The sequence below is a fragment of the Apteryx mantelli genome, chromosome 7 (assembly GCF_036417845.1).
Source record: "Apteryx mantelli isolate bAptMan1 chromosome 7, bAptMan1.hap1, whole genome shotgun sequence".
NCBI classification, from domain to species: Eukaryota; Metazoa; Chordata; class Aves; order Apterygiformes; family Apterygidae; genus Apteryx; species Apteryx mantelli.
The window spans coordinates 23039827-23056620 of NC_089984.1; the positions used below are offsets into that span (position 1 = coordinate 23039827).

General features: G+C 43.5%; 1 protein-coding gene across 1 annotated transcript; it reads right to left on the reverse strand.

Moving 5' to 3' along the window:
• Positions 1–81: 81 nt before the first annotated feature.
• On the reverse strand, positions 82–15895 carry LOC106497804 (insulin receptor-related protein-like). Its single transcript, XM_013958810.2, has 11 exons — positions 15860–15895; positions 14678–14825; positions 12620–12690; positions 11337–11355; positions 10032–10099; positions 8881–9012; positions 5301–5495; positions 4440–4555; positions 3763–3916; positions 2742–2905; positions 82–964 (listed from the first exon to the last, which is right to left on the reverse strand). Exons 2-11 carry the CDS (start codon positions 14766–14768, stop codon positions 619–621), a joined length of 1356 nt encoding a protein of 451 aa, XP_013814264.2. The 5' UTR covers positions 14769–14825; positions 15860–15895; the 3' UTR covers positions 82–618.
• Between the last annotated feature and the right edge of the window lie 899 nt (positions 15896–16794).

Sequence of the window (16794 nt, forward strand, 5' to 3'; positions counted from 1 at the left end):
GGGGGGAGGGGGGGACCACAAATAAACTCTATCTGTTACCACAGTTGTTTCAGTAAACAAAATCACAGTTTTATTCCCAAAGGCCATGAACTCACATGTTAACACTGAAATGCTTTTTAAAAGTGAACTCTAAAAAGTGAACTCTGAAAAGTGAGTCTGGCAGAAGAGAGGTCCTTGTGGCACAGTCACTGAGGTTGCTGGGTTCCTGCCTACCACAGACACATTCTCCTTGCCAGGGGAGAAATAGTGTGGAGCAGTCTTTGGAAACAGTGTCGTTACTAAACAGCCCATTGAAAGGTTGGCAAGCGGCACTGTGGCAAAGCAACTTTGGCAGGATCCTCTGTGTTAACTGATATTGGGTTGTTACGAGAAATGAACAACTCCTGCTGCTTGGCTAGCTTGTTAACAATTTCTGATCAGGATGGAGGTTGCGGGAGAGAGGATGTTCTTTTACTGTTTGGTCCCACCAGTGACTGTGTGAGGTCATCCGATTGCCCTGAGTGTTATGAGATCCCAGTGCTCTCTACTGGCTGGTACTGGCTGTGTTTGGATTTTCTCCCGCTACCAGTCAGGGATTTGCAGAAGCCCAGCTCCTTACTTTTCCCTTTTTTTTTTTTTTTAATGCCAATTAATGCCAGTATCAATATACCAGTCAGTCTCCTTGATAGTGGCTGGACTCCTGTCTATTCCTCTTTTTTCCTCAAACTCATTAACCATCTGTCCCCATTTGTCTTGCTTGCAGAAATAAAGAGCCTTCTCTGCTAACAGCTGGACCCGGGGGACATCACCATGGCCTGATACATTGTCTTCAGCCTGCGGGAGATCAGGATCAGACTCTGCAACTGTGCTGTAAATATGGCTGTAGGAGTCCTCCTCTGCAGCTTCACTGCTGAAGTAAACAGAGTCGTAGTCCTCCGTGTCTGCAGTAGAAGGCATTGCTGCGAGCCTAGCAGCCTTGCAGTCCCTTTGGAGACAGAAGGAGAGAAAGAAGTACTGGTGCTGCTGGGGTATGCTTTGGCTAAGAACTGGCTCTGTTCTTCTAAAAACATGCAAAATCTTTTAAAAGGTACATCTCTACCGGACTCACGACCAGCTCCCATCTTTATTGAGGAGCATGTGTCATCGGAAGCAATCATCTCTCCACTGCTAGTATGGAACACCATGTGATTTCCCCTTGGTATGGGGAGCCGCAGGACTCCCTGGAACGGCTGTGTGTTACGTGCTGCTGTGGTGTTGTTTCAGCAGCAGCGTGTTGCTGGGCTGCCAGCGGATGTCATGCACAGCACACTATAATATGAAGCTGTGCTAATCAGAGACCTCACCCCAAAAACCTTACACTATAATTTTTCATTCAGGGCTTCTTTTTTAAGATCAGAGATGTTCTGCTGTGACAAGTCTCTATTTCAGCTTTCCATACCCTTCATTCAGATCTTAGGAGATACTTTCCATGAAATGCACAGATAGAGACAAGCAAAAATTTTGCTTATTGCTGTCTGTCAGGTTAAAGACATCCTCAAGCAAGCAGTCTGCAGGGCAGCAGGACTGTGTTTCATGACCATACCTTGGAAATTCGTGCTGAAATCTACCATATTTTAGCATTTAAAAACCTTTAATGAAGACACTTAGTGACTCTTTACAAGGAGACAAAATCTGTTTCCTGTTGAAGTAAAGGGCAGAATTTCCAATGATGCTGTTGAGACCAGGGTTTGGTGCAATAGAGGCAAGTGACTTCCCCTTTAGAGATGTGTTTTCTGCCACAATTTTGTGACCTAACAAGTGGAGGAGGCAGGCACTCATTTTTCTGCTGCCTTGGCATTATTTGTACATACGCTAACAGCAAACAATATGAACTTCCTAAGAAGCAAGTGTCTGTGCCCTGGGGAATTTGGTTAAAGCAAATGCAGCAAATGGAGCAGTTCCAGAACAACTTCTCTAATTATGGGGTACTAACTCCATTATTATATTATTGGTACCTGAACAAGTTTCCTGCTGGTGTTCTCCCTCCTTCCAGGATTTTGGAATAAACTTCAGGCAGATAACCTGAGAAGCTACCATCCAAGTGTTTTTCCAAAGTTTAGAAACCAAAGTTTCCAAAGTTCCCCAGACTGCCCTGGGGTTGTGCACCTAGTATGGCACAGCCCTCCCACCACACTGGGCCCGCTCCACCGAGGCATAAGTGGAGGTCTCTGCAAGCCAGGCTCCCCGCTTGCTGCTTGCCTGCTCTAACGCTGGGTCTTTGTGACACAGCACAGTAATACCCAAGAGAACTGTAAGCGAGACTGCTTTCCTGCTGCAGGCAATCACCACAGTCATACATAGCTCTGTGCTGGACAATTTATACTGCTGAGATGTCATGCATGGTGCAGAAGACCCATGGGTCTTGATTAGGCACAAAAAGAATTTGCCAAAATGGTTTTAACACAGGCTGGCAAAAGGCTGTTCTAGCTATGTTCCCCCCACCCCCCCACCCCAAATGCCAGCCAAAGCACAGAAGGACACTTGTGTAAAATTGTCTCCCCTCTCCTCCTCACTCCCTCTGCCAAGATACGTCAGACCTTCAGCAACACAACTATTTCTGCAAAAAATTCAGTGTTGGCCTCGCTTGAGGCTGTGGACTAAAGGCTGGGAGACTTCCCTGGGGTAAGAGCAACCCCTGTGGATATTACTTACCACTCACCAGTGGAACTGAATGTCCAGTTATGAGGCTGCACAAGAAGGGAGTGCAAGTGCATACTATTTACCTGGCTGTTGGTTTTTCCGCTTTGATCACCTCTAATATGGCCGAGAATGCAGGTCTCTTGGTGGGGTTGTGATTCCAACAGGCCTTCATGCACTCAATCAGTCTGGCGAGCTTTGGAAAGCCGAAATCACCAGGGATATTTCCTAACTCCGTGAATTTTAGAACCTGTTTTTATTTAGCCAGACAACAAAAACAATTTCACATTAGCTTTCTGAGAACTGGTGCCTGGATGCACATTTTGCCCTGCCACAAACTCACTAGTAAAAAAGAAAAGGCACAAGCTTGCACTGTTATTGCATCATTATTGCATAACAAACCATAATTTTTATGTGCTAATTGAAGTTAGTAGCAACAAATAGTTCCCTGAGAAGAGCTTAGAAAGCCAGGTTTTGATAGCTCTCTGGTATGTGAATTCTCTAGCAATGTGCTTGAGTTTACACTGCAGTCTTTTATCACTGGAGGCCTTAATCTGGGTCTTTTCCCTCTGCAGAGGGAGCCTATTTCCAAAAATGTTGCAGGAGCTTAATAGCACTGAGATCAGTACTCCTCCAGTATATCTGTTCAACAAGTTAAAAAGTTACTGTGGAGGAAGAAGGGACTGGGGTGCTGACAAATGGATGAACAGAGACAGCTGCAGCACAAACAGTAAGTCCTGTGTCCTCAGAAAACTGAGCTAAGTGCACAAGTGGGGGAGGAGGGAGGTTCCCCCAAAGCCTGAGTACAGCTTTCCTAAGGGAAAGTATAGGTAAACAGAAGAGCAGATTGTGGGGCAAATACACTTTCCAGTCTAAGAAAGGAGTCCCATAACTGGCACTGCAATTCAAATATTCAATTCAAATACTGACTGAATTATGGAGGAAATAATGACCCACTGATAAATGGCAACATCCACACTTGGGAGGCTTTTCTTTCCACATGTGAAGGAGAAAAACTGAAAGATGGGTCCTCCTATTCCTAGCCATGCCAGGGTTACAGAGAAGCTGCTGTTGAGTTGCCCAAAAATACACTCTTACCATCCTTACCTCCCTGAAGTTCAGTGAGTGGAAAGGTTTCAGTGGTTTGAACATGTGCAGGTTGGTCAACTGTGCTGTTAAAGCTTCCCATATCACAATCCCAAAACTAAAGACATCTGATGCTCGGGAATAGAGCCCATCATTTCTCACCTCTGGGGCAGCCCTATTGAAGAAATGAGCAGGTTATTAGTCTAATATGTTTCTATATACTAGAGAGCCAGGGAGCAAGGCAAAGCAGAGTGGTCCATATCACTGTAGATCAAGAGACTTGAGTTCACACTTTGTATTAGTGGCTACAGCTAAGCAACTAAGTAAGAAGAGAAATGGGCAATGGTGCATCATGGAACACATAACTAAGCTATCGAAGAGAAAGGGGGCACAAGGCACGACAGCAATTTTTTCCTCATTAAAAGTTTTGAGAGTATTCAGTTTTTGCCAGGACAGAAAAACAGAAGAAAGTTTCTCTGAAACAAACAAGCTGCTGTTTGGCCAGGCATAAGGTAGAACATGAACAACACTTAAAAGAAAACCCTCTGCATTTTCGCCATTTTCCATAGGAGCCATAAGAAGGACATGGATATTGTGAAACAAGGTGGTGGTTAAAGTTGTGGATGAATGGGATGGAGTTTGTGGTGGGAAAAAAGAGCAGAAAAGAAAGGGGGAGTAAAATGTTACAATCCACTTACCACTTGGCTGCATCAGCTGGCATAACTTTGCGCACATATGGCTCAAAGAGGTTGTCATCTGTCCCTGGATGTGGCAGACAGACTGCTCTTCCCCAACGACCAACTTTTGCCATCACCTTTCAAAAGACAAAGGAAAGAGAGGGGGGGATATAATCCACAACATTTATCTACCCTTCAGCAAGAGCAGCAAGAATTTAACAGTTATAATGCTGCAGGATTTGCTAGAAAGGTCCTCGTTTATTTGTGTCCTGTCTTTGACAGCAGCCAGCACCTATGATTTATAGTTCAGGGATGAGTAATGATGGAATGACCTGCCCTTGACACTCATCTAAATTCACCTTTTAAAAGTTAGGATAGCCAGTATAAGCTTTTTATACAATATCTCCTTCACCGGACAGTGTTGAGCACTGCCAGAAAACAGTTAGATACCTCTGTCCTGAATGCCTGTCTTGGATAGGATAGGATAGGATAGGATAGGATAGGATAGGGTAGGATAGGATAGGATAGGATAGGATAAGATAGGATAAGATAGGATAGGATAGCTCCGTCTGGCAGTGACCTCCCTCTGTGCACTACTCCCAGATTAAAAAAAATATATGCTAATATTTGGCAAGCCTCCCCTTTGCATGTAACTAAAAATGCATCATGTGGCATGTGACAAACAGTCAATGTCTGTAATGCTGTGCACCTTAACTCCCCTCTCTGTACTTTTCAGTTCATCTACCCACGACTGACTTTGTACAGAGATCCAGTGGGGTATAACTGGACTGTGGTTCCAGGTAGCAGTGGGCCAAGCAGAGATAGGACAAGAAGCTAGGGAATGATCTGAACCATGAGTAAACAAGTATGAAGCACAAATACCTCTGGGCACTTGTGACCAGAATTAATGTAAATGTAATTGCACTGCAGGTCGCAGTGTATGATCCTTTTGGAATGAAGATACTCCATGGCAGAAGCAACCTGCTCCAGGCAAGTGAGAAGCTTGCCATCGTCCATGCCAGGACTTGCAGCAACCTGCTTTAGGGACGTCCTGTTGCCACCAAGAGGCTGAGAGATCTGCAAAAGGGAGACATCAGAAGATTAGAGAGAGGAGTCACAGGACAAATGCTTGCTAACAAATCATCACAAGCAAAGCAGAGCTCTGCCTCCACATGCATCTCTCCCAGCAGCTTCCCATCCTCCAGGAGGGAACAGCAGGATGCTGTATTTTCCACTGGATTTATGTGGTTTGCCTACCTTGCATACAGATGTACTGTGCAGAGATTCCCAGGCTAGCTCTGAATGAGCAGTGGGCAGAGCCAGGACCTCTGCAGCAGGGGAACACATGCATCTCAGAGCAGAATTAGCCCATCTGCATTCAGGAAAATATTTAGCATGGTGTAGCAGGTGTGATATTTCACCCTCACCTGATGGGACTAACTAGGTCTGGGAGTTCAAAATCATATCCTCCCCAGACACCACAAACAGTAATACAGAAATCACAACTGTATACTGCAGCAGTGCTTGACCAGGGCTCTACCTTGCAAAGGACAGGAAAGACAGAAACTGAGACAAGGTCTCTGACCCCCAGAGCTTATGGTCCATTGACTGCAAAGCAACCCCTTTATTCAATTCTTCATTCACATCAATAAACTACTGTGCAGCTCTTTCAGTCTCCCCGTGGGCTAAAAGTCTAGTAAAACACTTTACAGTCTCTCAGAGGAAAATGTTAGCAGATTTCTCTACTACTGGTCAGCTCTTTGGAACACACAGAGGGAAGAAGCCAAGTAGCGTTACCACAAAACACTTCATACAAACAGCTACAGCTACATGGTGATTTCCCTACTCAAGGAAGGAATCAGCACAAGGAAGTCTGCAAAGATAATAATCTCATTCCTCTATTTACTGAGCGAGAAGAAGGCTCCTCTTTTATATGGGGTCTTGACCCCAGGTCAAGACATGACAAACCCAGACACCAGGTAATGTGGCAAAGAAAACCTTTCTACAGAGAAAGAACTCTTTACTCCCCTACACTGGCATAAGCATGCAGAACTTCTCTTGAATTCAGAAGAATCACTCCAGATTAACAGGGGAAAGAATAAGAGCAGAATTATCCAGTAATGCCTTCATCATCTTCTAAAAGCCTCTCCATGGTATGATCACTGATTTTCAACAGTCCCAGGGAAAGTATGGTCTATCATTTAGTTCTAAGGTGATTATGAAAGTTAATTTATTAGAGAGAAACAAGCCCATTGATCATAGATGGAAAATCATCCTGCTGTGGAGTTAAACCTTCATCTCCCTTGCTTACAGGAAAAGTAAAAAGCACTCATGGAGAATCAAAAGCTCCCTAATACCTCAGTGAATATTCCCTTTTCAAGGTCTCCATCTCTGTTTTCAGGGAGAAGGAAAATGACTGGCAGAAGCCTTTCTCTGCCTGCTTTGCTCCAACTGAGTGTTTTCACAAGGGATCTGCACACGCACATCAGCCTTTCTAACAGGAGCAAACTTACACTTCATGCTTCTCAGACCCTCATTTCTCTGCCAACACACACACTTGCCACCATCAAATCCACACAAAGGCAGTGGCAGAAGTTTGTGAAGTGTTAGAGATGCATGTAGAGACAGAGTTTAGGGACTGAATGGTTGGCAACACAATATGCTTGAGAGCACTCCATAGTCGCTGAACTTGGCATAGATCTGGAGGCCCTGCACTGATTCCTGTGCTTCAGGACCACATCACTGCCGCTGCAGGACTGCTTTTATCATCTTCCATGGGGGTCTCCTCATGCTAACTAACTCCAGAAATGACTGCTTCATGGTTCTCTGATGTTTCTGCCAAGGCTGAGAAAAAATGATTGCATGATTGTACCTGGAGAAAATGCTGGGGACAATTCCAGCAAATGTCATCAACATATTTTATGACCTCAGGGAATGAGGAGTCTGCTTGTTTCATCAGGAAACAAAAAATACTGCATTGTGCCCAAGGAACAGGAATGCTGCCTAAGCAAAATGACTCACTGATTTTGTACTGATAACCACAGAATTAGAGATCATAATGATCTGGTACTCAGTCAAGCCATGCCTGCATGGTTATACATGGAAAAACCACTGTACTAGGGGAACATTAGACATGTCCAGGCAAAATCATAAGCTTCTTCTGGGAACACTGAATCTGAGCTCAGAGCTGACTTCAAGGGAAATCAGACCAGCAGGGAGGGAACACTCCATGACTTGCTGAGATGTAAAGAAGAGAGACCTTGGTGCTGCCAGCAGTAAAACTCTATCAAGGAGAAAAATCCCATCCCATCCAGATGTCTACACATGTTCTCTTAGAAATACTGTAGTGGGAAGCCAGAGCATTCCCTTCACCAGGCATTAAAGATTTACAGTGTTGGCAAAGGACAAGAAATATTTCTAAAAAGTGTTTAAGGCGATTAAGGTGATCTGGCAATGGATCAGCAGAGGGCACCAGATACCATAACAACACCTGACTTCTTTGGAGCCCTGGGTAGCCCTGGCAAGGGATTGTCCTCTCCACCCTGCAAGGTCCCTCCAAGGCTCCATGCAGGTTTCTCCTTCATGTCCCCACTATGCCAGTTCCCTTCTCCTCAAAGCCTCTCAGCTTTGGCTCCTACCTTCCAGTTCCACTCTTTTCTGAGAACATTCAGCCTGCCTCCTCCCTGTGTGATCCTGTCAACATTTTGCCCACACTGGGGCCATTCTTAGGCAAAACTGTCAATGCTTGTGCTTTGAGCCCCTTTGGCACCCTCCTCTCCTTGTTTCATGCGCCCCTGCCCAGCTGAAGGAGCCCCACTCACAGTTCATCTCCCTGCCTGTCCCACGCTTTGCAGGACCTCCCCAGAGATGTGCCTGTCCTACAGCCTAAGCTCTAGTCGTACCACCAGCCACCTCCTGCCCCAAACAACAATCCACACCTGAAATTTGAGAGGTCACTGCTGCTATGATTCACACGTCATCAATCTGTCATAAAACACTCTAGAAAACACCAATCTCACTGTATTGCAATGAAGAAAGAGTTTCTCTTTCTTAGCTCTCCTGATCGCTTCCCAGAATACAGTGGACTATCTCTGCACAATCACAAGGCTACATCCAAATCACACCACTTTCTACCTGAAACAAGTTGGCTTAGGTGAATGCAAGAAAACAGTAGTGACAACCAATGGATGACCCACACTATTAAAGGCATAAGACCCACATTCACATCAGATTTTCTCTCTGTTTTTTTTTTTTTTTGACTGATTTAGCAAACCAGACTCTCAAAAACCAAAGCTGTCCTACAGCTGCATTTTATCTGCTCTGTCTTATCTCCCCTGCATGTTTGCACACGCAGTAGTCACCCGCCAGCCCTCCATGTGCGGGAAGTCAGGCCACAGCCATTGCTCCCTTGGTGACACAGAGCCACAGCAAAGCTCTCACAAACCATTCCTGCTGCACTCACCAGTGTGGTGGTCATGGGGAAGTAGTTCGTGATTTCTTTTACTGGCAGTATGTTCTCATGTTCTAATGCATGCAGGGCTGTCTTGGTCATATGATTCATTCTGAATGACACCAACTCACATAAGCAGTCATCCTGCAAGAGAATCTGAAAATTAACTGCCAGTATCCTCTTTGGCAGCAATATGCCATCATCTTTGTGGAGAAAATGATGGAATTTGAGTCTTACCTGTCATGGTAAGGAAGAGCCAAGCTCTTCTCTTAATAACCTTAGTGAAATCCCATTGATTTGAAAGGAGTCATTGAAGAATTACGGACTTTGTAATAGAAAAAAGTTGTCTTAACTGGCCTTATCAATTTAACTAGCTTTTTTAACAACTATTACGTTTTGAAGAGTAAAAGAACAGTCTGATGGTTTAACTTGATTGACATTTAGAAGAAACATGTGACATCTCCCAACTTTAAACACCTCAAGATTTGGAAAACCAGAAACAAATATCCAAAATTTATTCTGAAATTTTTTTGGCCTAAAGAGTTTTGGCTTTGAAGAGACTGTTTGTTATTCATATGAAACATGATGCTTATAGGAAACTCAGTCTTGTATCTTTTGTAAGTAAATACACTCATAATGGAAATGTTAATACTGAAAGTCCCAGAGGCAGAAAAACTGGCAGGCCAAGCCATACCAAAAACAATAAACAAAACCATAAAGACATGTCACATAAAAGCTACAGATATCTAAGTTTCTCCACCACATTTCTTTCCCAGCTATTCAAGGATTTTGGTTTATTACTCTGGTTCCTCTTAAATTGGCTCCTCCATTTATAGTGTGCATTTATAATAAATGATGAAGTCATAAAGAACCAATGTGTTTTTTTTCACTTGACTTTCTCTATAGCACAGACAATGAATTTTTGCTTGTCTGAACTGCCTGCATAACCTTGAAAGATTCAGCCAGGTTGAGTTCAAGAACTGCCAATGATAACAAATCTACCACAAGTCGTATTTCTTATCTGAATGTGTCTAGCTTGTGTCTCTAGCTACTGTCTCTTCAAATAATTTTGACTGTGAAGTTTAAGTATTTCTATTGATAAAGCAGATAAAGGTTGCTTTGCTAGGAGAGATAAAGTGATAACTAAGAAACCAGAGCATTACCTTCTGCTCAACACGGTCTTCACACATGTCTGGAAATACATTTGGTGGATCACTCCTTTTGAATTTGCCTGAAGAAACAACAAGAAAAAAAATACAAGGAAGCCTATTTCTCCTCATATATACGCCAGATATGTGTTGAGATACCTGCATTTATGTCTGGGAAGTTGTTCCTTGTTTACCCCTGCCTAAGGAAGATTTGTATCAGGCCTTACATTTTTAAAGAAGGAGCATTTAACACCTGCTGCTGTGGCTGAGTCATGCAATCCCTTCACCAGAATATGCTTTTACATAAAATGGCTCCTCAGAAAAGTAACTTGTGTAGAATAATCCCACACCAAGAGAACAAGTTCTCTGCTCTGCTCCATGGGGCTGCCATTTTCAGCACAGCATGTTCGGCCAGGCAAAAATGAAGGAAGAGGGAAGCAGGGAACTGAACCTCTGCAAATTTTAGTGTTTTAATCCTCTCTTAGCATAATATGTTTACTGCACTCTACATCACCACAGACCATATGCACTCATGTCTATTTCTGAGTCTATCCAAACGGGGTGAAAGAAGTCAGAGATGCCAATCCTGAAAGGCCGTCCATTCCAAAGACACTGCAAGTGCAGTTAGGTTGCACTGTGTGCCTCCGAAATCAATGAACCAGTGAGATTCCCTCCCCTGAGAGAGCAACCTGCTGGTGACACCATTTATTCTCATCATTTCTGAATTCTTATAGGAAATAATCTCACATGATTTCGGTGTTTATAAGGTCTTGAATTCTTGAAGTTCTCCTGTCACCTGCGCCCAGCCCCGCTGAGCCTCCTTTGGCAGTTTCCCACACACTGGGCTAACTGATGAAGCATAGGCTCCCTTTTCATGATTGATAACATCCATTTTGGGAGATTTTACACATAAACTGTCAGACCCAAGCTGAAACTTCATCCAGAACTGATCCCAGCTTTGGGTGAGCTACTAACTTATCCCCATGCTTGTGTTTCTGGATCTCCATCTGTAGGGAAACTCTGAAAAATCTCATGGGAAGACCTTTTCTCACTAGATGCTTGGACCAATTCACACATCTGAATACGATCCCAATTTGATCAGTTATTTCAGCAAAGCCTCTGAACATTCCGGGGCTTACGCAAATGTGGTCCAACCTGCTCTGTCACTGTTCTGCCATATCTAGTACACATATTTTGCAAAGCCTTCTACATCTTCCTATTATTACATACGTTGATTTCCTCTTGAGACGCAAGTACTGTTAAGAAAGTTTTCCTGCTACAGACATTTCCCATGCATGCTTTGAGAAAACTAGTTCATACCTTTGCTGTCAAGGTAGCCCTGCAAAACAGAAGGGAGAAGAAAACATAATTAAATATTATTTTCTCTGTTTATTTCCTTCTAGGCAGACAGACCTACCATTACCCCTGAGACTTAATAATGCCAGGAAAGCCAGGAGATGGCAGTGCAGATTCTGGGAAGGAGAAGACTTCCGGATGACCTTTCATCCCCCAAACAAGAAAAACCTGCTGTGAAATGCTGTTGCTACAATAAGATGAATGTAAGAAAGCAACCCAGGATTAAGGAGGCTCCCAATGGTGTAAATCCATTGCTTTTAAGTTAAAATTTGCACTAAAAATGTTAAAAAACATTTTTCTTCATGTCTGAAACCATCCTGGCTTTGCTGAGTCCACTATCAAGTCTGTTAAATGGGTGCTTTTATTTTGGGCCAAATGCAGTGATCAAGATTCACAGTGAAAATAATGCAACACTCAATTATATCCCATAAACAGATTCAGACCAGCAAGTTTGCCTCTTTTTTTCCCCACAGGGTGAGAGAAACCAGATCTGACTGTTGTAGGCATGGCCAAACACAGCTTTCCTACCTTTCGAGGTTCAGCAGTGACCAGGCAAGCTCAGAACAAAGCCAGACCATTCAAAGCCTAATATAAACACTGTGTGAGACCTGATGATCAGGTTATCGGACTGGCTTTCTCTGAATGCATATCTGGCATGAGGTAAGCATGCCCTGCAGACAGGTTACCTTGTGGTCTGGCAGTCTGCTATGGTCTGGCAAGTGGTCTTTGTGCTCCTGCTGACCCTCAGTGCAACAGGAATGAAGCTGTTAACAGCAGGGACTCACAACACCCAAGTCTGTTGCACCGTATTTTGCAGGTGCCCAAACACATGAGCTGGAGAAAAGCAGCGCAGCTGGGTTAGCACAGCTTTTAGACCAGGTCCACTGTCCACCAGCCCAGGCTAACAGCCGCACAGCTGGAGCCTGCAGGTCAAATGAGGTCACATCTGCCCACAAACTGCTTTGTAATGGCAGCTTGGAGACTGCACAAGGCCTTGGAGAAAGGACAACTCCACAGGTTTGATTTTCTCTTCTCTTACACTCATTCCTCCTTGGTCAGGTAGCTTCTGTGTGTGAAATTACCATGCAGAATAACACAAAACTACTTCTAGCTGTGGACTGACCATTAATAAGCTATAATGTGAGTGACAGCAGCCAGTGCCCAAGATGCAATGCTCTAGGACAGGCAAGAAGATATTTACAAAATTGGCAGATCCGGAAAAGTTACTAAGCAGCATTTACAGTTACCCTTATAATATCTTCCTCGCAGATGGGAGAGAATTGACTCATTATCTCATGCAGCTTGTCCAGATCTGACCCTAGAAAAAGAAAAGAAAAGAAAGGCTAGACTTTGTACTTGGTACTACCCACGCCTTGAGGGCAGGAAGGGAGCTCCCTTCACTGTCATGACTACAGAGAGTCTTGGAGGCAAACAAAAAGTGTGTCTCAGCTTATTCTTGGACTGAAGCAAAAAATGTGGCTGAGAACTGCAGGCCACAACCAAAAAATATTGTGTCAGAAATGAAAGTATCTAACAGCCATTCAAATAACATGAGAGTCATCCATATGCTCCAGCAACTCCAGAGACTGTGGCTGTTATCGCTGTTTCTCCAGCACAAACAAAATGACTCAGAGAATCTGCTGCCACTTTTTCAACAAGAGCAATGTACCACTCGCCTACTGGGATTTCTCTTGAAATAGATTCTGAAGCTGCAGCAAGTGGGGAGGCAAAGCAGTAGAGGGAAGAAGAATTACATGTGACAGATATTAGTCTGCCCATGATGTTATCACTCCGTGTATGTGAGGAAGGTGCTCAAATAATGTATTGAAAAGTGAATAAAGAGCTATATAGACAAGCACCAGGTTGGGAAAGAAATGACTCTTCAGCAACCCATGTAAAAGGATGATCTCAGTCTAGTTCCCACTGCTGACACAAATTGCAATAATTACGTTGAGTATGAAACGTTCCTCTGCTGTATCTGTGCAGTTATGCTGAACTGGCTGGCCAGACCCCCCCAGGAACTTGCGTTGTATACTGGGTATATGCAGGAGCCAAAAGCCTTAATTAACTTCTGAGTGAACCCTGACTAAGATAAATATGAGTGCTTTCTAGTAGTGGTATCAATATTGTTAAATGTCTTACAACACCTGAACAAGGGGCTGTAGCAGTGACCACCAGGCAGCAGAAACCACCAAGGGCATGTCCTTATGGTCTGGGTTAGACTGTGAATAATTACAGGAAATGTGTTGGCCCCTCCAAAGAGAGACAAATTCCTCTATGAAGAGGACTCAAAACACTCCCAGCTGTGGGAGCAGATAAATCCATCAGACTGTGCTTTAACCAGGGAATTAGATTAGAGGCTGGGAAATGACCTCATGCCTCCTGTATTTCTATGGGCCTGTTTCAGGCTGTTTGAAGTGTCAGGTTGGTGGCATTATGCTAATAAAATTCTTTGTAGTCATCTGCAGAGTCTCTTACATATTTAATAGCTTTCATAGCATAATGGAAAAGAATTCAACCAGGGAGCCAAAATTATTTTTAGTTCAACTGGAAGTCACTGATTAAGGTCAAGGCAAGTAACATTGAGGAGCCAGACTTCTATCCCTCTGACTGCCCCATACCAGGTAAATGGGTTAAATGAAATCAGATTCTACTACCTAAAACCCAAGGTCTCACTATGGCAGACATCGTAAACGTAGAGCTAGATCTGAGCTTTTCCTTGAAAGGAGGGATACCCAGAACACTATGGGGTACAATCATGGCACGGGATTGATGGAGAAGTTTACCCAGATCCTGACTGCATTGATGAATTTATTAGTCAGGTATATTATACCATGAAGAATTTTAAACAAATTAAACAATCTGGCTGGTCACTGTTACTGTCACTCTACAAGCTCTTATTGAGATAGAAAGATGACAAGTACTGGCGTGCTGCTGTCTGAGTTCCTCAGACCTAGGTTTTCACAGCACAAGGAATTTCACACTGCTGGCCTAGTATTTAGTTGGTAACAGAAACAGATACAAGCAGGATCCGGGGAAAAAACAAAAGGAGGTCTCTAAAATTAACTCTCTTAACTGGTGGCACTCCCCCACTTGCAGGGCTCTCTGCTCCTCTGTAGGAGGGAATGGGCACATGGCTACATTTATCTTAAAATTGTTAGCTTTTTTAAGGCAGGGACTGTCTTTTTGCTGTGTCTGTACAGACCTATCACAGGCCCATGACTGAATACTACCACACTACATATTGCATTAAGTAGCCATTGCTACAAGACCAAGAGTTTAGCCAGTTTAAGTGTTTTCCATACCCAGGGTACTCCTGTAGTTTTCCAAGTGCTCTAACAATGCCTCCATGGATGCGCGCTCTGTCTCATCATGCTCCAAGTTAGGGACTATCATGTCCCACAGCTTCAGGGGAATTGAGTCTGGTCTTTGTGCTCTGTGCCCACTGCAGATCTAAGAGGGAAAGACAAAGAAAAGGACCAACCATTGGTGACTGCAGCTGAGCCTGACTGCATGGCAATAAAGTAAAAGCCCTGGGCAATCCTTATCCTATTATCACAAGGTGACATCATCAGCTTTGGGAATGTAAATGAGTCAACTACTGATTTCCAGGATTACACCAAGGTAACAGAGCAGAATTTGACCTACCTAAATATCTCTTTAACTCTTCTAATTCCCCTACAGCACTGTGTAACACTGCTGAGATTTTTAAACTGCTGCCATTTTGGCTTCCATGTAACCTTTCACTTGATGACTTCACCCTTGAAATACCCAACAATGTCCTATTGCTTAATTAAACCCCTTTATACCCTAGCTGTTCCCATTCTGTTTTTCTTACCAGTTTCCAACGCAGCAGTTATAGATCTTTCAGGCATAGAAGTATCAGACCCTACACTCCCACTCCAAGGCAGAAATGTTATTCAAGCATATTTGGTTCACAGACTGCTCTGATACAGTAATTCAGTACAGTACTCAGAGCAGAAACTTCAACTTCTGCTTACCCTACACAAGCTGCTGTAGCAAGCACTTATGTTTGTTTAAGCTAATTCTTTTAACAATATGCAGATTTTCTCTCTGGTTCTCACAGATTCTGTAATTTCCTTTCTCTTTCCAGAAGACTTGATTACCATAGGGGCCTCTCTGGAGCCTTCACTCCTCCAGTTACTTTGGGGAAAATAGAGGTTATCCAGACCAGACACATGGATGCATAACCAGCCAGATAGGGACAGCTGGTTATTTGAATGGCTGAATGCTGTTCTTCGTGCACTTTTCCAGATTCGGATGTTCTGTCAAAGTGCCCATGGTTTAAAGACTGAACTCAATGTGAACTTCAGTATCTCAGGCTGGAATAGGTTGCATTTTTCATGGCTGATGTTCATGGGCCACCATTAATGTCCCTTCACACCCCCAAAACCCTCTGTCTTTAAGAACACATTCCCCAGTGAGTAGAAAAGATGTTTTTCTGATCCCCTATGAAAGCCACTTACCTCTTCTATGAACCTGGACACAGACAAGTGCTTGAGTTCAAAATATGTCTGCCCACCATACAGGAGAATGGAGTAAAATGTCGCAGCAATGGCCCATGCGTCAGAAAAAGCAGAGAAAATGTGGTACTTCAGAGACTCGGGAGCACTGAAGTATATGGACAGTGGTTCCTCACTGTCCCCTGTATTAAGACAGAAGTGAATCAAGACAAAGGCCATGATCAGGATTCTCCTACCCCTGCCACAGATATAGATTTATCTTTGCAACTATTAGTAATCATCCTCAGAGCACCTGGAAGTGGCTAATAAGAAAAAAAAAAGCTGAGAAAACTGTTATTAACAAGAGCTACCAGACAGCCTGTAAGTTACTAGTAAGGGGGCTAAAGAAAGCAGAATGGGGTAAATAAATCATGCTGTCTGTGAGACACTGTCTATATTGTATCTTAATAATTTAGAAAACTGTTGGCCATTTGTAACCACATCTGACTGAGGGATGGAGGTCTCGAAGAATTTCTGATGGGTATGAAAAAAGGAGGCCCTTTTAGTGTCTTCTCTGAAGGAAGGCTGTAGCATGCCTCAGCCTTCATCACATGTCCAAGAACCCGCATAGACACTCACCCACCCTTATACCATACTCCTGGGCAATCAGGCATGTGTGGCTGCAGTTACAGAAAGGTAAACTGAGTGAGCAAGGGCTTTGCCTAGGATTTCAAAGAGAATGAGCTGAAGGGCTTCAAAGTTAAAACACCCATAAGCATTTCTGGGACAGTTTCATCCTTTAACCTTTGACTGACTTTGTTTACAGTTTGGGTTTTCTATCATTTCTGATGACTCAGTGATTTAATCTTAGTCTGTTACGATAACTCCCCAAGAAAATTTGCAACAGGTGTCATCAAATGCACTGACTGGTTGAATATTTATGTACTTCCTGAAACAAT